Below are 22,971 nucleotides of genomic sequence, written 5' to 3'. Positions count from 1 at the left end.
CTGTCTCTGTCTCTCTGTCTCTGTCTCTGTCTGTCTCTCTCTCTCTCTCTTCTTCCTTCCTCCTTCCTTCCTTCCTGTCTGCCTTCCTTCCTTCCTTCCTTCCTTCCTTCCTTCCTTCCTTCCTTCCTTCCTTCCTTTCTCCTGGTGTGGGTGGGGATGCCTGTTTTGGTGATTAAAGCGGTTTGAATTTTAAGCTGCTACATGTCATCCATATACAGACAGTAGAGAAGTTGCTTATGCTACTGAGGGACTATTATAATAAAAAATAATTAAATTGGGTTTTAATATAGAAACACATAGAAGGCAAGTTCTTAATAGCTTCGTTAAGGCCACTGAGGTACGTTATGGCCACTCCATTTTCCTCACACATGTGATAGGAAAGCACTGCTGTCCCTCCATTGAACAATTTCTCTTCCTTCTGCTCTTAAGAGCTTCAGGTGACCTTGGTCACTTAAGCTGTAAACACCTACTTTCCATGAACAACACAGCAGCCACCTGCTTTGGGCTCTAAAAAGAGCCCCCCCCCCAAAAAAAAAAGCTTCAGGTGGTGGCAGGTCGCCCTTACCTAGCTTCTGTAGCACATAAGGAAGCTATAAAGGCTATCCAAATACTGGGGGGTATGCATATATTGAAAATACAACATACAGAATATGCCAGAGCCTTTCATTGCTACAGATGTTGGTGTAATGATTGCTGTGACATAAATCCTCCATCAACAAGGGACAGATGGACAGCAGCCTTCATGAGGGAAATAAGCAGGGAGAAGGCACTGCATGTGTAGAAAGCCAGAAAACTTGACATAATTTTTGATTATAATTTTATATTTCTGATTATCCCTAAGTACAAAATGAAATGCCAGTTCTTACAAAAGGCTTCTCATCTCTGTCAGTTCTGGCCCCTACATATCTTACCTGGACAATAGAAAGAGAATCCTATCTGGTGTCTCTTCTGCAACCAGTGCTTGATCCCTTCTACCTGACATTGCAAACCAGGCAAATTTGAAGTCATATTACAAGAAACACACTGCTCTCATTGGGAACCAGCCCCATTCTCTGGCCACGATCTTCACTGATCTTCACTCTATAGAATAGGAGTTATGACTTGATTATGGCTGACTTGTGTGTGTGTCCCTAAAAGGCCCAAGACTGAACGTCAAGCTTTCCTGCCAGGCTTCACTGACTACAAATGCCAATCCCAAGGCCTCCTTTTCCAGCAGGGTTTGCTTTACTAGTCTGAAGTCTGCTTAGAACTGCCTTCCTTACTCCCCCACATTTCCGAGCACACACTTTGAGACACACTTTCTCTACCAAGCCCTCCTCGAGCACCTCTCTCATATGACTGAGCCCTCTGTGTAACTTCAGTAAGGCCACTGCAAGCCCTGGGTTGTGCCGTCTCCTCTCCAGTGACATTATTCTTTTCCAATCGGCCTTGAGTTTTCAAAGGCAGTCATGCCATTTGATTTGCTTTCCTCACTGGGATTCACTACTTGTTGTGAGGATGTTGGATGGAGCAGGGACACGTGGAGGTGTGGATGCTGTCATCTGTGGTCTCGTAGCCCTGTCATTATGGGCCCATTGTGGGGCAGAGCATCACGGTGGGGAGAGCACAGCTAAGCAAAAGGCTGCTGTCGTGATAGGTTTGGGAAGGGGCAAGACAGACAGGAAGGTGCCAGAGACACAATACACCCTCACAGATGCACCCCAGAAACATCTTTCCTCCAGGTGTCCATTCCTAGTTTATATCCTCATAGTGAATGAATGAGTCCATTTTTATGTTCAGAGCCCTCATGATCCAATCACCTTTTACCATCCCCCTCTAAGCTGTGCACTGAGGATCAACTCTTCAACACCTCTTCAGAGGAGAACAAAGCCACAGCACCATCGTAAGTTCTGGTATATATGCACCTAGCACAGTGGTGTGCAAGCAAATGCCCCAAAGTCCTACTGTCTTAAGAAAGACGTACAGACATGCTTTTGGGCATACTCTGCTGCTGCAAGTCCCTAATTGCTTTTTGTATGTAATAATGAACTGCCAAAGAAAGAGAGATTAAAATCTCCTAACTGTCTAGAAATTGAAATAAACCACAAATTATTAAGAATTTCCATAGGTAGTCTAACGAGGTTCCAGGCAAATTTTCTTGGAGAGAAAAAGGGAACATTTATACACATACAGTGCTATATTACTTTACCTTAGGCTCTGAGACATTTGAAGTATTGGGATTTGCACACTACAGATACAAAATAATTCCCTCAATAATGGATTGGGAAATTAGCCAGAGAGAGTTGTAACCTTATCTGTAGGCTGGGCAATTATCCTGGCTGGCATTGAGCACTGGGAATACTTTCTTTATGAGGAATGAGGTCTTAGTTTGTACTCTCCAAGCATTTCACCACTGTAGAAATTCTGAGTGATGTCTCCCTTTGTCAAGTATTGTGTTGAAAGTGCTCTGGACAGCAGATGCACAAGAGAGGCAGAGGGATTCAGATTAAGACAAAACAACAATAACTTGGGGCTGGGGAGGTGGCTCAGGAGTAAAAAGGACCAATATTTGATTCTCAGAACCCACATATGGGCTCACAAACATTCAGAATTACAGTCCCACAGCATCTGAGAGCCTTTTTTGACTTCCATGGGCATGAGGCACATGCATGGTACACAGACATACATGCAGACAAAAACAGTCAAATACATAGAAAGATCTTTAAAAAAATACAACAAACAAACATACATCTTTCCCCAGATCTACATTTACATTTCCAATAGGAATGTTATTTGGGAAATAGTAACAACATAAATACACACACCATGGAAGAAAGTGAGTAGGACACTCCAGTGGTGCCAACTTAAGGCAGATCCTTCATCTAACTCAAGGATGGTACAAAAGTGACTCGAGGGGCTTGGCCCTTTCTACAGCTTCCACTCAGAGCAGGGGTGAGGTGTATGTGTGTGGGGGGGCTCACATTACCTTACACGTTACATTAAAATTCAAAGATCTCATGAAGGCTCAATTTCTCTTTCACTAAAGGAAACACTTGCTCCTTGAAGTAATAATATACACCCGGCCAACAATCAGGCTTCTATGCTGAAACCAAGCAGCAGCTCTTTGTGTTCACAGAAACTCAGTCGATGGCCACTTCAGGAATAAGGACATCTACTTTTCATCGTAGCTCCCTCCACGAGTCACCTTACACCAGCCCGATGCACACATGCCGTCCTTCCCAGTCTGCGCCTTATCCTTTAGGTCTCACCGTCAGCATCGTCTGCATCTTCCTGCACCTCTTTAGCATTAGTTATCTTTGCCTAACTACATATCAAAAAGCCACTTGAAATATGGAATGACCGAACAACGCTGCCAGAGGTTGCAATCACAATTCAGGCTCCCAATTTCCGTTTTTCATTTCAAGTTCTAAGGTTTTAAAATTTACAAGTTATAAGAAAGATTTTTGAACAAGGCTGAACTGGATAAAGTAACATTTCACTGAGATTTACATATCTTTATAAAACAGCGATGTTCAAAAGGAGAAAACGAACTCATGTAATGTTGAAATATAGAAATGTGATATTAGAAAGCAAAACAGCCAAGAATAGTGGTTCACGCCTTTAATCCCAGCACTTAGGAGGGAGGCAGAGGCAGAAGCAGGGGGCTCTCTGTGAGTTCAGGGGGACAGCCTGGTCTACAAAGTGATTTTAGGACAGCCAGGGCTCTATTACACAGAAAAACCCTGTTTCAAAAAAACAACAAAAAACAAACTAAAGACGCACCAACACAGCTCCTGACTCAGTGATAGTGTGACTCAAGGACAAAACTGTGTCTATAACCACGAGATTTCAATGATGTCAGTTTATTTCTTAGGCTTCTGGAAAGGAAACATCAGGGTCAGTATTCAGCCTAAGAGATCTCTCCAGGAAAAGTAACACCAGCACATGTCACTTCACTCTACACAAAAGGGGCTTGGAAGACTTGTACTTGAGCAGAAAATGAATAAAACTAAACAGCAACCATGTGGTTCTAAGCTAAGAGGAGAGCTGGTCCTCCCAGCCATGTTTATTCAGCACCAACAGTACCTCGACAGAAGGATGTTGCAATTCTGAGCTCTCCGACCATCAATCACTGACAGCTCTTTGACTTTAAGTTTGGAACTCAGTGTGTCATCAATGGCATCTGCTTCTTTCTGGAAAGAACACAAGAGACATCCATCAAAGTCAAATGTGGATCGTCAGGCTCCAGACACACACTTTTCCTCCACATTCTCTGTGCACACACACATACACTGGCCGAGCTCAGATGACGAGGCGATGTTCAGAAGGTGGTACAGTCAAAACAAAGGCTACTCTCTACTTGGCAAAGACAATTACAAAGCTGACCACCCACATTTGAAAAAGCATTATTTAGAAGAACAAAGAATCTCCAAGTTGAAGATGTTAGATGTGCATAAATTATCGTTGCCTGATGCTGTTCTTTTGTTCCTCAAATCTCAATGAGTAGCAGACAGAAGAACTGTCACTGTGAATCAAGCTTAGCAGAGCCTTGTCATTACTGGTCCAGTCATTTATGGGGTCTGTTCACCTAAGAACCATGTGCAATCCTTAGCAGACAAGAAAGTTGAAAAATAACCCCCAAACACCTTCGTGTGTAACGGGAAGTCCCCAAAAAACAAATGTACTTCTCGTTTCCCACGCCTGACAGACGGACAATGGAGATAGGGCAGTTGAAATCTGTTCAGCTACCAGAATTAACAATTGAACACTATTTGTTTACTTTATTCATTCTTGATGGCCAGATATAACGAAGGTGGAACGGGCATAAAACAATTAGATGCAATACAATACAAAGGTCAAGGTGAGACTATAAGCTAACTCGGTAAGTAGCCAATTGATTTCATTAGTGGTTAGGGACTATTAAAAACGCACTATGGCATTTAAAAAATAAAGAGAAATCAGAGAGCTTTGGAACTGTGTCACAGTTTACGAAGCATAGGCAGTGTGAATGAATAATGGAGAACCATGGGGCTAAATGAGAAAAGGTTTCTTGTGCTTGGATTTCAGGCGTACCTCAAGACAGTCCAGGAAGAGCTGAATCCCAGAGTGGAGTCACCTAGTCATTGAATTACATTATCTAACAAGATAACCAGGGATTTCAAGCTTACAGTGAGCCAAGGAGTTGTGTTAAGTAAGGGTTATATAGTAGCTCACTTACCTGCTTGGAGTTATTGTTCACAAAGAACTCCTACAGCCATGGCAGAGGCATAGAAAAAGCAAATCAGATACATGCAGTTCAGAAACCACAGCAACAAACAGGGAAAGTCAAAGCAGTCAAGGACATTGGTGGTGCAGGGCAAGAGGGCAGGAGATCTTTCTTGCCCTTACCATCCTTAGCTCAAGTGAGCCAGTCTGGTTGAAGATACAGTGAAGATCACAGTGTAAGATGACAAATGGCATTTGCTACACACCATTTCAAGTGGGAGCAAATCAAATTCAGGAAAGAAGAGGGCTTAGAAGGAGAAGGAATATGAGAGTTCCTCTTTAAGACAATCACCAGGCTCCCATTTACTTAATGTGGTGCATGCATGGTTGAATGTGACTGTGTGTGCGTGCACATGTACATGTGTGCAGGAGCGTATGTGTGTCTGTATAAACACACACACACACACACACACATACATTCACATGATGCTCAAAATAAGTCACATACCCACATTAGGCAAGTACTTCATCACTGAGCTATATTCCCAGCCACCATGTTCAATTTTTTTACTTGAAGATTAACAATTAAATTCATCAGCTTGACTGAACAATCACACTGTTCTTGAAAATGTGCTTCTCTTTGGTGGAAATACCTGTCTTCTTGTATCATAAGGAAGAGTTAAGAAAAGACAGTAGAGTGACCCACATGAGCGACACCAACTCTAGTTCCCTTTCCTAGAGGGTGCAAACCATGGCAGCCGGTGCTGTAGGGAGGGGGAGGAAAAGCATGAAAACTGAGAAACCACTGGTGCAGTTATAGGTGGCCATGTCCCAGGGGTCTCAGGACTGTTCAAGCAGACAAGGTCAATAGCTTCACCTTGAAAGAATTTTTAGAGAATTCTTCAAGTAAAGATGGGAAAGACGAGCTAATGTTATATTATGAGAAAGTGGCAGCTCTTCCTGCATACTTTTGCAAGGCAGGAGAAAGAGAAGATTTGGTGTGCAAAACACGTCGCAGCTTTCAGGCCAATAGTGTGTACAACTAGCATTTGCTCAGCAGATTCCTTAAGGTCTCCCTGATCTCGGCAGCACTGCCAAGGCCAATTTTATACAGATGAACTGTTTCGCATAATTCTTCCAGTGGGAAACAGAATGTGCCCCCCACCCCCACCCCTGGTTTGCCCATACAAGGAGACCTGCTTCTCTGGAAAGGCATTTAAAAAGCAAGCTGATAACCACAGAAAAACTTTTCTTCTGCTGATATCCCAGTTTTCTTTTGCCCCTGGTATGAGTTAGATTTTCTACTCTCAAGGTCTTTAGAACTCTTCTAATAGAAGTAGTTTAAAAGGCAGAAGACTTTGGTGAGACAAACTCTATAAGGCAACTTAACCAAAGAGAAAAGTCTTAATTTAGAAAGACCCTGCTCTCACTGTCTACTCTTCAAAACAGAATTTTTTATGAAGCTTTCTGGAACGTCATGTTATGCCTTAAACTCATTCACACTGTTGAGAAATGAAGACATCTGAGCTCTGGGACAACAGTCTGTGGAATCAGGCAGCTGTGATTTACTAGGTTTAGGTCCTGGGGTGGACCAGTTTATCTAGCCATTACTATGGTGAGGGTTACATGTAATAATGCAGACTAAAACTCCTATTCAGTATCTGACACATCTTTATGAGCCAACATTTAGAAGCAATCAAGACACTATTATTTAAGTTTTTGAACTAAGCCACTTTCCCCACTCTGGTCTTCCTTTGGCCGAGTTGGTAGAACAGTTGGTCCATCTGTAACCAAGAGCAGCAATAAGCATGGCAGTCAGTTGCTAAGTGGTGCAGCCTATATTGCCAGGGAGGGTGAAGACTGCCATTAGAGGGTTTGGTAACTGTTAGCCTTAAGACAGTCCTTCTCTGAAGACCCAGTAATTAACATTTTACACATGAAATCACAAATGAGATGGTTTCTTTAGGCGGGGCATACTAGAAATTATGAAGCTCTCAGGCTCATGTCAAGTATTCTAAGATTCTGTTTAAAGCCTATTCCCTTGGAGATCTAAGGGGAATATATATGAGCTTGGAATAGAACTAAGAGGTTGGTACTTGAATTTTCAGGGAGCAATGCTTGTAAATTACTATAAACTCTTCCACAATAAAATGATGGCTCAGCCTTGGACAGATAAGGATAATCTTTACATGAATGGATTTTAATCCTTTCAAATTCAAACATATGCTAATATTTACATATAATACTTATTTGATAATTCTTACCAGAGACCTTCAAACTATGTAAAAACTATGTTTATTAATTTTTTTTATCTGTGTGTGTGTGTGTGCACACGTGCACCCTCATGTCATAACATATGCATGGAGTCAGAAGACAACTGTGGAAGTCTAGTCTCTGCTACTGTGTGGGTTAGAACTCAGGTCATTATTAGGCTTGGTGTTACTTTACCTACTGAACCATCTCTGCAGCCCTACACTTAAATAAGCAAACCCAACAACATTCTTTACAGTTTTTCTTGTCTTTTGGCGCTAAGACTAAGAACTATGCTGACTGAGAGCTGGAGATACAGTTCTGTGGGAGAGCACTTGCTTAGAATGCATGAAGCCTGAGATTTGATCTCCAGCATTGCAAGGTAAAGTGAGAAAACTGACATCACTGAAGAAGGGTGCAAAACTGTCTTAAGATTTTTCTATGTGAAAATTAAATGCACAAACTAACTTGACTGTAAAAAGCAAAGGGGAAAAATTATTTGACCATTCTTAAGGAACCTGTAGATCTGGCCGAATACCCCAAATGGGACTCTGAAGGACTTAAAATAGCACTGGAGTTAGAGGACAGAGCCTGGGCCAGTAGCTTTCTTTTGTTCCCTAAATCAAAGGATGATGGCTTTGAAATGTTACATTGTGTAGGGATGGATCAGAGGCTCCTAAAGGAAGAGCTGTCCACAGGCAACGGGCAGGGCAGAGAGAGACACTGTGAGCTTCGAGTGTGAAGACTTCCTTAGGCAAACATAATCTCTTTACCTCATGTTCCTTCTATCCAACTGTATAGATAATAGTGAATTGATAGCATGCCAGGATGAAATTTCCCATTACAAATGTAAAGACTATTCAACTGTATTTTCATAAAACTATTATACAGCATCCAATGTTATATATTAAAAACTAGTCTCTTGGGGCAGACCTGGAGATCATGTGTAATGTAGTTCCAGTGGGGAAAAGGTCTCGAGGTTCAAGGAATTGACTTTCAAATGAACTTTTGGAGTGTGCACAGGGGAAGAGCTGCATGCTGTTACACTCCATTTCATGGGAGGCATAAGCTTACACAATGGGCTCTTTACACCTTTAATGAATGCACTCTCTACAGTCTGGTGGTGGCCATGAATAAAGCCACAGATGGGAGAACAAAGAGAAAGTGAGAACTCGGCAGTCTGTAGTCCTGAGTGTGGCTAGTGCCTGTTGGGATGCTGAGGACACACTAAGTCCTGTTTACAGTATCTGCAATATAAGATTATTACCTCCTTCCTAGGGCTGGAGTGAGAAGTAAATAAGGAAATAGGTACTGAAGCTTCTTGAGCACCAAATTTTATGGTTGATGAGAATAAGAACTGTTTATATCACATCCAGTACCAGAAACATAACCAGTTCCCAATAGCAACTACCGCCTTGGTCCATATAACAGTTACTTATGGTTCTCTCATCTCTGCTTTATGCTATAATTATACTGCAGGCTCATGTAAAGGTTGAATGACTTTGAATAATCTGATCCTTTGACACAGTTTATATATAAAGGAGACAAACTAAATGCCTGATTTGAATGATAGAATAGCATATAAGCTTATAAATATAGGCAAATGTATATATTTATGTAGGTGTGTGTTTATATATACATGCATGCATACATTCCCAAAGTGTCACTCCTTATTTAAACTATGCTGAGTTATGTCAAAATTAGTTAGGCTTAGATGGTCCTATCAGACACCTGTGGTATGATAAATGCCTGAAAAACTCATCAACACAAACAAATGGCTAAAGTCCAGAGTTAGACAAGTTTCATACCTTTGGAGGAAGGAAAGAGCTACCATGGAAAAAGATGGGTTCTTGGTATTCATTCGGGACTAGAAATAAGAGCAGTTTAAGTGTGGTGATATTTACATTGTGTTGCCATGCTCAGAAAGAACACACAGGACTTTGATGCTGTACTCTGGGATGAGGGGAATACCTCATTTACTCTGACCTACATATTCCAATTAAGATGCCTGTAGCCTTTCATTTTCTGACTCAACAATGGAAATGCAATGAAGTAGCTCAAGTTACCCTCATTTGGGAAATAAATTGATGGTTTATCTTCTATTTTTATACCAGAAGGGGAATATTTAAAATACTCAAGAGGTGAGTGAGGGTGTGTTGAAATTTGTCTTCAGAAAGTATTGCTGGAAATACAGTGATTGCCCATCCTCATCAATCTACCCAATGTTAAGAAAAAATAAAATGTTCTGGTCTATCCTGTCAGGGATGAGTACTGATTAATTAAACAGTGCTGGTTGCTAGGAAACAGTTACTCAGTTGCAGAGCTTTCTGTAATTGTCCCTCCCAGAACTCTTGAAAACTGTCCACATATTTGTCCCAGAGCATTTTGGCAGCATCCTCCTGCACTTTCTGCTGAAAGCCGGTTAATTATGAGGCTTGTAAACTTGGGCCTCTCAACCACCTGCCTTCATCACAAATGCAGCTCACATGCTCAGACTTGAATTGCACCATGCGGTACTTGCTGCTTTCCCTCCATTTCATACACTTTTCTATGTTTCTAAACCTTCACCTCAGAAATCCTGAAGTGCGAAAGAAATGGGACTTGTAACCAGATCACAAGATTACTTGAATTACATGGAAACTTGCTAAAATGTTTTGCCCGGATCCAGGCGTCTCCTTCCTAGGGCACCAGAGAGAGAAGGAGAACACAATTGGGAATGAACTGGGCCAAGTAGCTGCAGGACAGGAGCTCTGAGCACACCTTTGTTTGTTCTTTGAGATATAAGGTGCACTGTTCTCCTCTGAACAACCCCTCACCTCCCTTTCTGTCACCTTCCCAAGCTTGGTGTATACAACACTGAGCATGGCATCTTGGTACTTACGAAGGGGCTGGGGGAGAACTTCTGTTTTAGGGTTAATGGCATCATGGCAGGCTATGGACTTTATTTTCCTAGTCTACTGAACCAGCATAAAAAGGTTCTGCACAGAACACACTCTCCCTCTCCCACAGTAAAATCCTCTGGTGAATAACACCCTGTCTCCCACACAAATATATCAGAAACCATCTTGAAAAAAAATCCCCAGCTTCATTCTTCCCTAGCCTCTGTCCATCTCCTCCTTGGTACCTAGCATTTTGTTCTGGAGGCAGCCTTTCTGAGGAGCTAAGCTAAGAAAGCAGACTAGGATGGCTGCTGCTTATTTAAGGATGATGCACCCTGCTCATGATTCACACAGGAGCTAGGCTGCCAGGGAAGCTCTCGGTTTCCCCTGTGCAGATGCCTGCCACTTGTTGGCTCATCTAAAGGCAGTGTGCTCATTTATATGTCCTCCCCTGTGGTTTGCCTTAAGAACCTTTCTCGCCATACTCCTGGGCTCAATTTTCCCTTGTCCAGGGCTCTGACTGATTTTGTTTCTCTCCTTTACTTTGTTCCTCTGAATTCTCTATACCTAGCTACCCTACTCTAACTTTTTTACCTACACTTTAGACCTTTGGAGAAAGTCCTCTAGAGCTACCAGAGAGTCTACACAGATGTGTCCAAGGCTCATACAAGGAGGCTACCTACTAGGGCCTGTCCGTGTGTGCAGGCAATATGCCCTGCGCCATGTCCTGGCCACCATTATGGGAGTATAGTAGTAGCTTTTCTGGCTCTACTGTTACCTTAACAGCTTCGCACTTGCTCAGCTTGCACAACCCTACTAGTGAGTCTATAACGTTCATGACGTCTGGGTAAGACTCCTCTGTAGATTCTACTCAGCTGCCAAATTATAGTTCTTACCAAACCCCAAACTTCTAAAGAGTCTGTCTAGTCCAAAAAGCATTTCTCTTCTGAGCCTAACCATTTTGATATTTCTCTTAACTCCGACAACCCAACACGGCTTCAAAAACAAATACTGCAAGGGAACCCTATCTTGCCTAGAGATTCCTTGAGTAAGCACAGCTAACATACAGTGCTGTCTATACATACATAAAGAAGATGTAGATACACTATGGTAGGAAGCTTCTCCACAAAGAAGTCCACATGCCTTCAAGTGGTTTACATGCACTGATGGGCCACTGGACACACACACATGGACATGTAGCTATGCTGCTTTGTAGGAACACCTTGGGGAGACCAAAAAGCATGGCCCAGGGACCATGCATAAGGACACGGTACTTTGGGGCATCTAGAAGGCTCGTGTTGTTACCTGCTGTCTTTGGTAGGCAGAGAACGTTCTTTCTAGGTCTTCAAGGTCTAAAATTTTGAAGACTTTGGTATCATCAATTTCAGTCCATACTGTTCCATCCAATTTGTTCTAGAAACAGCAAGTCAATAAGTTCCATGATTGACAGTCATACACAAAAAAGAATAAGTATGGTTTTTTTTTAAAGTACCACTATCTCAAATTCATAATTCTACAGGATGCTCCAGTGAGCTGGTTTGAGCAATGTATAATTATGACAGAGAATTATCAACTATCACAGGAGCTAGGGAGAACCCTGAGTCCACACTAGATGGTCAAGCTACCCAGCAGCAGGGACATTTCCCCTCTGAGGACACAGAGCTGCAGGTGCCACCCACTAACCCACTAATGGGAAAAAGGGAACAAATGGCTTACCTCAGGCAGCTTGGACCAGTTGAAGGATTTCAGGGCATTGGTGGGCTGGGGAATGTTTTTCTTCTTTAGTGTTAGACTCACTGGAGCACCAGGAGGTGGCAGGATTCCTCCTAAGGGAGGAGGCCCTGGGGGAGGAGGAGGACCCCCAGGAGGGAGGGGAGGTGGTGGAGGGGGAAGTGCTCCACCTGGAAGGAGTGGGGGTGGTGGGGGAGGGAGAAGAGACCCCAACCCAGAGGAAGGAAAGGGTCCTCCTGGGGCTCCAGGTGAGGCTCCTCCTGGGACTGAAGCACAGACGGCCCTCTGGAAAGAGAAGACCCGGAGAGTCAATGGAAGAAACTTCACTGAACGACTTTAAGAATCTAATCTTGTTGAAGGAATGTGTACCAAAGCACCCACATTTTTGAGGAGATGGTTTTCGAGGGTGGGTATCTTGACCCTCATGTCTTCGGACACATAAGGGCCTGTCTCTGGAACCTGTTAGCTATCATTTCTTGCATCATCCCACAGTTTGGTTTTATGGCATCCCTTTTCTAAGAAGCTAATGTGATCTTCTTTTGTTCTTAGGACAAGACTGGTGGTAAAAACCCAACCTCAAACCACCTTGGCTGCCTAAGTCACAGGACAGGCGGTTCAAATAAACTGTGAAGCATTTCAGATCTCATCAGAGCTATCTATTTCAGCAGTAGGCCCAGGGTCCAAGAGGGTCTTTTCACCCTTGTAGACAGGAGGCTGGGTATCAGCCCTCGCTTACCCTGTTGAGCTCATGGAGTTGTGCCGTGAGGTCTGCCACCTGCTGCTTAACTTGCTTGTGCTCAGTTGTCTCCTTTTCCAGCTTCTCTTTCATCTTGTTTAAGGTCTGCATCATTTCTTCCTTCTCTTGGGTCTTGGCGTCACATTCCCTCTCTTTCTTCTCCAGCTTCTGTTGTAGCTCATTGTGCTCTATACAAGAGAACAACAGGACATGAAAATGGAGTTGTCAGAGAGAAGCCATTTTCTTTAAAAAAAAAAAAAAATGGGCTGAGAAAGATGTAGAAGTTGTGGGTCAGCCTGACCCAGGTATTCTTCTTCTTCTCCTTTGAAGGGCAATTCAAGAACTAACTAGTGCCTGCGCTGGGGGAAAGGCCTCCTACAACTATTTTAGTAACTACATTTTGGGAAAGACCAAAGAAGAGGCCTTAAAGCCATGGTTCTAAAAATGAAAAAAACAAAACAAAACAACCAACCAAACAAACAAACAAACAAAAACAAAACAAAAAACAAAGTTTGAACAACTTCTCACAGAAAATGGTACCTTAATTCTGAATCCTGTCATATTGGTAGACTAACAGCAATACTAGGGAAAAGTGTATTAAAAAGAAGGCCCCTTCTCACATATGAGAAATGGCTTAGGGAGAAGCCCAGCTCTGGTGGAGGAAATCTGTTGGCTTGTATCTTACTAGCAGGAGGAGGATTCTGTGCTGCAACAGAGAGCTGCTAGCAGGCCTAGTGTGCACTGTGAAGCTGGAGTTATGTCCCCCTGCCCTCCTGGAAGGCTACCTGAACTACTTTATTATTCTGGCAAGGGATTATTAAAACTAGTAAAAGCAAATGTTATTGTCTCCATTTTCAATATCTTAAGGGTAGCAAAACTGATTAGGCATGAGAACCACAGGACTGAGAGGACAAACAGTAGGTCTCAGGTGAGGTTTAATGACTTTCTCAGGTGTGGAAGGGTCAGGAACCACAGGACTGGGAGGACAAACAGTAGGTCTCAGGTGTGGTTCAATGACTTTCTCAAGTGTGGAAGGGTCGGGGTCAGAGGATGGAGGGGGAGGATAGAAGGACGTATCTAATTCAGTGTAATGGCATCCATTTTGCCAAGGAATATAAAGCTATGGGATGGGAGAAGTGATGGGTTTCGGAGATGAGAAATGATGAAGCCTAGGCTGCAGGTTTTTATTTCAAATGCTTGCCCTCAAAGCCTCTTCTTTTTATGTCAACAAATGCACTAGTGATACCACCCACTGGAACTGAGCAATACACAGCTGGTCTCTATTTCTGAATTTGGTAACACATTTAAGCTCCTACCGTCTCTTTCTGAAGTTCCCTCCTCTATGGCTCTCCAAACTGGAATTTGTAGGAAGGTGTGAGCCATGAATCCTTGTTTTTGTCAGCTTTCAGATAAAAAGAACCTCCAGTCACATCTACCACTACACTGCCGCCTGACTCCGGTCTGCTTCTATTCCCATTTCCTTCTTCTGTCTCCACTTCATTTGTCACCGATAATTAAGAGATTTGGGACGTTCCTTCCCCAGTTTCATTAGTCTTTGACAAATCTGGCTATGCCTCAGATGCAGTGAGAGCTATTAACAATTCAAGACCACTGGCCAAATCCCTCTGCAGCCAATCTATAAGTGGTGGGTGGTGGGGTAGGGAGCAGGGCTTAGGAACTGGTTGGACAAACTCCTTGATGGTCCTGAGGTGATGGCAGGTTTGGGAAGTGCCAGCCTGGAAACTGACTCACAAACTGGCATCATTTACTATCCATTCATGAAGGCTTTATCAACACCTCAGAGACCTGGCCTCCATAGTCTTCTCCCTCAAGCATTCTCCAACTTTAGGTTCAAACAACTTCCTGTCTCCTCCTTTGAATGCAATCTAACTTTGTCAGCTGAAGCTTCCAGACAAGAAGTCACTTTTATCTATAATTTCTCTTCTCTTTTGTTTGACCATAACTTTATTGACCACCCCATTCTCCCACTGACCTTGGAGACTTTCTCCTGTGCCACCTTAGCCCTGAACCCTATAATGGTTGCTGTGTAGTTAGTATGTGCTACACTATGCTAACTTTCCATTTATTTTAGTTTTATTTTTCACTTTCCATGTTGTGAAAGAGGAGATCACAGGAAGGAAGATGGGGTTCAGACTCCCACTGGGACGGCAGCACAATTCAAAGCATCAGAGACACTCAGGTATCCCCTGAATGTACGGCTGGATGACCGAAAAATCTCATGTCCCAAATGCTCTCAACTGTAAACTGAAACCTACACACACTAGAGTCCGTTCTTAAGCATGTACTCACTGACTGCTCTCATTTGCTTTTCATAGCTGTGGTAAACAGCATGACCAAAAGCAACCAATGGAAGAAAGGGCACATTTTCTCTTATACTTCCAGGTCTCAGTGAGTCATTGAGGGGAGATAATACAGGAACTTGAGTGGGAGCTTGAAGCTTGCTCTCAGGTTCAAAGTCAGCTACCTTTCTCATACACCTCAGGCCTACCAGCCTAGGGATGGCCCAGCCCAGAGTGGGCTGGGCCCTCCTACATCAATTTTCAACCAAGAAAATGTTTCAAAGACAGGCCCACAGGCCAATCTGACCAAGGCAATCCCTAAACTGAGATGGCCTCAGATGACTCTGGGAAAGGCGACCGTCAGGTGCTACCTCTGGTGGCTCTGAGGAAATGGGGTGTGAGAAAAGGGAGTGCTCGGGCCACCTCTTGGCCACTTGCTTCAGGACATCAGAGCCTGAGTGACTGTGGCTGTATTTCACCAGCTCTGACTGAATGACTTTGACAAGTGGAAGGCAGTCCATCATCCATGGTGAGGTGTGGGAGAGTGCAGCTGTTTCCCAAAGGTGACTTTAATTTGCTAAGCTTCTGAAGGAAGGAGGCAAGCTGTGTGCTTCTGAAGTGGCTGGCACCAGGGGGAACATAAATGTCTCTCCCATCAGAGGCTGAGAACATCAAAGGCATATTCCAGTACCACTAGTTGCTGGCCTGCTAACACTCACAACACATATCTACAGTGGCCATTAATTTTCTACATGGTTTCTCTTCCCATGACTGGTGTCACATTACGGCCATGGAGAGAACAGAACTGCTGGCACCAAGGTGCCTAAGCTTTTGTCCTAAGACTCTGAAGAAACCTAAACCTTCTTGCTGTATTTATTTAAACCCAAAACACTTTAAGTGAAGCGAGGCTGTGAGGTGGGGACTTGTGGGCTCAGTAGTTTTAAAGAAATCTTAACGAATTCTTGTGAGTGTGTGTGTGTGTGTGTGTGTGTGTGTGCATGAGTGTATGCAGAGAGCATATGCTGAGGGCAGAAGTAAGAATCAGTTCTCTCCTATTCCGTGGGTTCTGGGGATCAAACTCAGGCTGTCAGGCTTGGCGGCAAGGACCTTTACCTGCAGAGACATTGTAGGGCCCTTAAAAAAAAGTACCTACAACTTTAATCTTTGTCTTCAATTATAAATTCTGAATAGCAAATGTTACACTCTTTTCTAAAGTTATTTACAAAGTAATAAAACAAAAGGGTGAAATACCTTGGGAATAGCAAGAAAACTAAGTGGTTTGATTTTTAAAAGTCAATGAAAAATGCCCTAAGGTGTGAAAACCGAAAGGCTACTTGACGAACAGAGTGAGCCCGAGCCGTGACTTGAACTCTCCAGCACCCGGTCTCCTTCGCAGCTGGAGCCCGGCCGGCCGCTTACCTTTCCTCATCTTCTCCGCCTGCTCTCTCCATTCCTTAACTTCATTCTCATTAACCAACCTGTGGGACAGTTGAAGGAATACTTGTTACAGAAAACAAAATGTGTGCATTGCCAGACGTGGTCTCCCTGGGCACACAGACTGTGTACTGCACAGAGTCCTCAGGGAAACCAGGGAAGCCCAGATGTCACTTAGATGGAGTCATGTTTACTCACAGCTCATTTTGACCCCTAGGACAGTTCACCTGTCCCTGCTGTTATTTGGGGTAGGACAAACTGAGTATCTTGCATACCCTCATTATCTCACAGGTGGCAAGATGAGAAGAGACTTACATTCTTACAACGTTCTTAATATTAAAGTTTTCCAGAGGTGTGGAGTCGGGGTCCTGTCCTTTGTCATTCTGGATAACTATTTGCTGTATGATTCTGTCCAGCAGCAGCCAGTACTGAACCGTGTTACCACTTCTCTTGTCTAAAACGGAAGAGAGGGATAGAAAGCCATCTTCAAGCTGTTTGCAAACTAGGAGGAGTCGCTGTCAAGAGCAGGCACCCTTTAGAGCCACAGACCTGGTCAGGAGGCGTTCTCCATACCCCTTTCTACATGTGTTGTAGGGCATGCATTTATTTTGAAATCAAAGTAAATTATAGGTCATTTCATTTTGAGGATTTCATAACTGCCCTTAATCTGTGAGGAAACAAACACTGGCGAGCCACAAAGCTGAGGCTTAGAGTCCCTGGTATGTCCCAATCTAGTTAGTACTGCTGAAAATACAGAGCAAGCACTTTGGACACTGTCCCAGGTCTCAGTGGCATCCACACTGTCGGAGCACTCACAAGGCATCTGGAGGCAATGGTGCAGAATGGACATGAAGTGGGGGTAGGCTTCGCTGTGGGTCAGCCTCCTCCTGGTCAGCTCAAACATCTGAGTGGCGCTTTTTGTATCTATGTGAACCTGGTTTATAGGGAAAACAAAGCCCAATCAGACATCTGATTCTCCCGATAGAGGAAGATGCAAATTCAGTCGAATCCTGCCAGGTAGGTAACAGAACAGGGTCCTGACTTAGCTCAGGAGGTGCACTGGACCCCACCAACTCAGAACAAGCATTTCAAGAGGCAAATCCTTTGACTTGACATGTCACACCAGAACAATTACAAGACTACATACCAGCTCAAATCTTTTGGCAAATTCTAGTTCATCTTCATTTCGGAGCATTTCAAAAAAGTCTAAATGCCTGAAAGGAAATTGAACAAAAATGACTAAAAGCAGGATGTCTCACGAACACAAGCAGAGAGGGTGCAGGAATTTCAAGTGTAGCTCTAGGCACACTGAGGTAGTGTACTGATGTAATCCTAACACTAAGGAGGTATCTACAGCAGCAGCCCAAGCTCAGGCCCAGGCTGGGCTGCACAGTGAGTGCCTATCTCAAAACCCAAAGGCAGGAGCTGGGGTTTGTGGTGAGTAACTGCCATGACATGTAAGGCCCCAGGGCTCACCCTCAGCCCCGCAAAGAAAAATGAAAAGGAGCCTTCCTGATTCCTAGTGCTATCTCCTAAAGAAACACAGTAGCAAAACTTGAATGCCTTTGCTAAACCAGCTTATTTATAATGAGTTAAATAAAATCATCAGGGGAAAACAGTGGATAATTACCCAGTAAGTAATTACCAAATGAATAGATGCTTATCAAATTTAAAAATTGTCCAGATTCCACTTGCTGACAGTTTTCATGGAAAACAAGCCCATGTACCCGACCTTGACTTGCTGTTTAGTTACAGGTCAGAAAAATATTCATGTCATTTATTTATTTGTGAAAATTTTTATAAACCTCTTACTCTGAGTTCTACATTCCAGACATGATGCAGTGTATGGGGACAAGCACATAATGGTAAGGGGGACGGAAAGCACAGGGAAGAGGACAGAACTGCACAACACGGGGTGGGGTGGGGAGGGCTCTCTGAAGAGTAACAAGTGACCAGAGCCTCCATGGAAGGTCATTCAAAGACACCCTACAGAAGGGCCCCGAGCAAGAGTGTCTGGGCCCCTACATCAACCATCAAGGAGAAGAGCATGCCAGGGTGTGTAGACGAGGGAGGTGGCGGTGGCCATAAACATCTGAAAGCTGCTGGGGTACCTTAGAAATGCTAACACAGGAAGAGCGGCTGCAAACTGGCACTCACAGGAAGCCTGTTCATGTTACTGAGCGACTTCACAGGTCTTAGAGTCGGTTCTTAGGACAGAACTAGAGGTCAGCTGTCATTGCCATTATCACCATTTTATACGTATTAAAAATAGTAAAGTTCAGTGAGTAACTTCAGCAGAACATGCAGGAAGCAAGACTTTGGCAGGACAGATTCGGGCTGCATGAAGCTGTCTATAAGCCATGCTGCTTCCCTCACGGACAAAGTTTCACCAGAGATCATTAGGACCTGAAGTGCCAAGCTGTGTGTGCTCCTGAGGTGACAGGCAGGCCAGAAGCAGCCCATGGGCTGGCACTGCACTACGAGGTGGACACTGCATGGATCCTCTCAGGCTATAATGGCAGGACTTACCTGTCTAGTGTGGAGTTTTCATGTTCCCTTAATTTATCAATAACAGGTTGAATCCCTAACATCAGAAATTCATATCGAAGATGGAGTCTGAAGTCCAAACTCTCCTGAAAATAAAGAGGACAACACAACACACATTTAGGTTTTCTGACTCTGCCGTCTCCGTGTCGGGAAAGCGTTCCTAACGCATCTGTGTAAGGCTGCAGTGCAGGCTTCTTACCACTCCGGCTCCCTGGCTCAGCACTGCATTGATGAAGGACATGATAGCAGTCTTGAGACTCACTTCATCCCGATAACGCCCAGTGCTTTTATCCAAGTCATTAATTAACGTCTGTCAATGATACAAGTAGAAAAATAAGGGTCTAAAACATTGACAACCCCACCTCTGCTCATTTTAAGAAATTTTATTTTTTAATGTGTGGAGGTCAATTTTTTAAATTTCAATCAGAATTACACTGATTCACAAAATTCAGGTGTGTTCACAGGAAACGATGCTTCCTTGTCTCCATTTGCTTTCTCCTTTTGAGTAAAAATATGAGGACATAATCTCACTATTAATTTTGATCCTAAATAAAGAATAGTAACCTATAGATTTTTCAGGGACCACTGCATTCAGTGGATTAAAAAATAATAGCTATGTAAGATACAGGATGCCATCATGGTTTTTTTTGTTTTATAATGCATTTTATTAAATGTATTCACTTTTATTTTCTGTAGGGGAGTTTTGCCTGCATGTAAGTATGTGTACTATGTGTGCACTTGGTGCCCACAGAGGTCAGGAGACTCAGATCTCCTGGAACTGGAATTATGGATGGTTGTGAATCACCACATGGGTGCTGAAATACTGAACCTTGGCCCTCTGTAAAAGCAACAAGTGCTCCAGGCTCAGGGTCACAGTTTTGAGTTCAGGATATCTCAGACCCCAGACTGATCGACTACAGAGAGCATATTCTAGTTTCTGGTTCTTCAATCTAAGAGAGAGGGAATTGTTTGATGACAACGGTGTGAAGCTCACTACTGGGGGAACTATCAAGTAATCCCCTCAGGGCCAGCAAAGACAAGAGCAGGCAGAGTGAGAAAGCCTGGGGGCACCTACCTGGAAGCGGGTTCTCTCGCTGGCATATTTCTGGTAGTGCAGCATAGCCTGCAGGACTTTCTTGTGGCCCCCAGGAACCAGGCACACAGCGCCCAGGATTTCCAGCACGGCCACCTTTGTTTTAATGTTCTCTGTGCTCAGACTCTGAGCAATTACATTAATACTCTCAGAATGAGCCAGGACGTGGGCCCGGCCTTGAGAGTTGTTCATTAGTGCCTTTATACAGCCAATGAGGGAGGTATGTATCCGAGACTCAGAGGTCTCATAGTCCATGGTCTTCAGAAAGTTGAGAATACATGACAGGCCATCCAAATCGATGAATCTGGTTACAAACCTGTCAGGAAGAGAGGTGATTAGATTTGTCCCTTTGTGCTTTTGTAACCATCCTTGATAGAAAAGCCCAGGGGAAAGGAAGTAGACTCACTTCCTGGAGAACCCCAAGGCTTACATTAATGAGGCCTTTGTAACTCTTTGGCTCTTCCATGGCACAGACCCAAAGGTCTGTCTAACTAGACTGAAAAAGAAAATCTCCATTGGAGGCATGCGTACCTCAGCTAGGACAACGAACCAACCAACATGGCATATCTTCATACAAAGCCAGGAATAGCAGTTGCTCAGCATGCATATCTGGTCCTCCTCTCCCTGGCATTGGCGATTGAACTCAAGGCCTCACACTTGCTAAGTAACCACTGACACTGAGCTATAGCCCCACCCCTAGACTGTCTCTCCAGTGCTCAGCTAACAGTCATCTGCTGATCTGAGTTACTGCAGCATATATGCGCTGCATATATTGGTGTATTGGCCCTCACCATGGCCCCTACAAGTCAAAGAGCAGCAGCTTTCAATTCTATTGCTCATCAGACAAATGACTGCTTTTATTCCTAGGGTGTTTTATAGAAAATTCCTTCTTTTATATGACACACTACATGGAATCCTAATACATAAAACTGATTAAAAGCCAAGGCTTTTTTCTGTGAATTAATTTTATCACTCCTTATAACCTTTACTGTTAAGTTGATGAGGAATCACAGTGCATGTGTGTGTGTGTGAAAGCCCCAGGGCAGTGCAAGATAACACACCCTGCTTATCTGGCTACCTAAGGAACTTCTGCTCCCTCACTTCCAGATACCCCTCAGCTTTTGGGAATTCACAATAGAGTTCACAATAGAAGGAGCAAGTTCACTGTCATGCCTGGACGACCCCTATCAAATACTTGTGCAGTGCTCAGTGCATGTTTTTAAGTTTGCATTTTATTTACTAAATAAAGACAGATTATATATGTGTGTGAGTATATGACACACACATACTTACACACACACTCACACACGACTTCATGACCCTTCACTCATGGCACTAGTGTTAGTGAAATGTACCTGTAAGACCCTCAACACCTCACTGAGTTCTGGAGATGTTAGTGGGCCGTGATGGTATAGGAGAGACAAAGTGGAAATGGTTATCAGAGAGAATTCACTCCTTGCCAGAATGTCAACCCATCTTTATTTTTAATAATAGTTTTACTGACATGCAGTTTACATGACATAAAATTCATTGATTTAAAGGGCACAATTCAGTGGTCAAAAAACTATCCCAATAGTCTACGTTTTAGTTACCTATCTGTCAGCTGATAGGGATATGGGTTGCTTCTATTTTTTTTAAGCTATTTTGAATAAGACTGATAATGAATACTTGTGCACAGGTGTTTTGGGGCCAACCTTCATTTCCCTTGTCTACACCCCTAGGAGGACAGCTGGGTCATGTGACAACACTATGTTCAAGGCTGAGGGACTAGCTGTCCTACTATACTCCCAAATGGCTGCACTGACATTCCCAAGAGCAATGAATGATGGCCGTGACATCCCTGTACTCTAGCATTCTCTCTCCTCTCTCCCCATCTCCTTCTCCCTCCTTTAAAAACATCTGCATCTCTTTTAAAAGGAAAGCATTTTTCAAACGTTCAGTGATCAAAGTAGCTAGCTACCTATGGTTCAGTTACAAAGAATCCTAGCAAAGTTTGGTCACTGCAGCAAATAGGAGAGGAGAGAGGGAAGGAGAGAGGGAGGGAAGGAGAGAAGGGAGGGGAGGGGCAGGCGAAGGGACAGGAAAGGAGAGGGTGCTGCACTACCCAAGGGAAGGCACCTCATGGGCTTTGTCCTCAGTGCTGTCTTTAAACTCTCGATGGTTTTACTCCTCTCCTCTTCTTCTTCCTTCTCTAAGGCCAGCAGAGATTTTCTCTACAAAAGAAAACACAAGTTACTTCTCCATTACTATGTTGTAATTATTGTAAATAATTTATACAAAGACAATCAAACAGAAAACCATACAACACTTTCAAGAACAATGCAAAGTTTTCTCTGTTACAAGTTAGATTTTAAAATTGTAAATGACATTTTAATAAACTGTTTAAACATTTAGAAGAGCTTAAGTTGCACAGATGTTTGTATAATTATTGGACCACAATGCCCTGATGCAGATACTGCCATTTGTATTTGACAGAGAGGAAACTGTAGTTGGGTGCAATGTTCTGGAAACTAAGGGTCAGCAGGCAACACACAGCCACTTTCCTACGGATCACTAGAATTAGTCAAAATCAGAATTTAGATGAAAGACATTTCTTTACTTCAAAAAAATTTTATAAAGTAATAACCAAATTGAATCTGATACTAAAATAGATTCTATTCTCAGAGTAAATACAAGTTCTTAATGATGACTCAATGTCATTATCATTTAGAAATCAAGGTATGGAAGGGAGAGGAGGAAAAGAGGGAGGGAGAGAGAGGGCGAGAGACAGAGACATAGGTGGTGTGCAAGCATGTGTACATATACACAAAGAGAGAG

The 22,971-nt window shown here is 43.3% G+C and overlaps 1 protein-coding gene across 3 annotated transcripts in view; it reads right to left on the bottom strand.

Moving 5' to 3' along the window:
• Positions 1-22,971, bottom strand: part of Daam1 (dishevelled associated activator of morphogenesis 1) — a 158,595-nt gene that overhangs the window by 23,449 nt on the left and 112,175 nt on the right. For all 3 annotated transcript variants that reach the window (XM_028789181.1, XM_028789173.1, XM_028789189.1), the window contains exons 5-16: positions 22,273-22,367; positions 20,137-20,470; positions 19,261-19,371; positions 19,044-19,147; positions 17,662-17,728; positions 17,331-17,448; positions 16,830-16,968; positions 16,500-16,558; positions 12,781-12,968; positions 12,030-12,329; positions 11,619-11,726; positions 4,066-4,172 (exon numbers count right to left, since the gene is read on the bottom strand). In XM_028789181.1, the coding sequence (XP_028645014.1) occupies positions 4,066-4,172; positions 11,619-11,726; positions 12,030-12,329; positions 12,781-12,968; positions 16,500-16,558; positions 16,830-16,968; positions 17,331-17,448; positions 17,662-17,728; positions 19,044-19,147; positions 19,261-19,371; positions 20,137-20,470; positions 22,273-22,367 (1,730 nt within the window). The remainder of the gene's footprint in view (positions 1-4,065; positions 4,173-11,618; positions 11,727-12,029; positions 12,330-12,780; positions 12,969-16,499; positions 16,559-16,829; positions 16,969-17,330; positions 17,449-17,661; positions 17,729-19,043; positions 19,148-19,260; positions 19,372-20,136; positions 20,471-22,272; positions 22,368-22,971) is intronic.

This window comes from Grammomys surdaster, unplaced genomic scaffold, assembly GCF_004785775.1.
Source record: "Grammomys surdaster isolate TR1022 unplaced genomic scaffold, NIH_TR_1.0 127, whole genome shotgun sequence".
Classification (NCBI taxonomy): domain Eukaryota; kingdom Metazoa; phylum Chordata; class Mammalia; order Rodentia; family Muridae; genus Grammomys; species Grammomys surdaster.
Note: the sequence above shows the minus strand (reverse complement) of the source record. Positions and strands in the feature narration are given on the sequence as shown.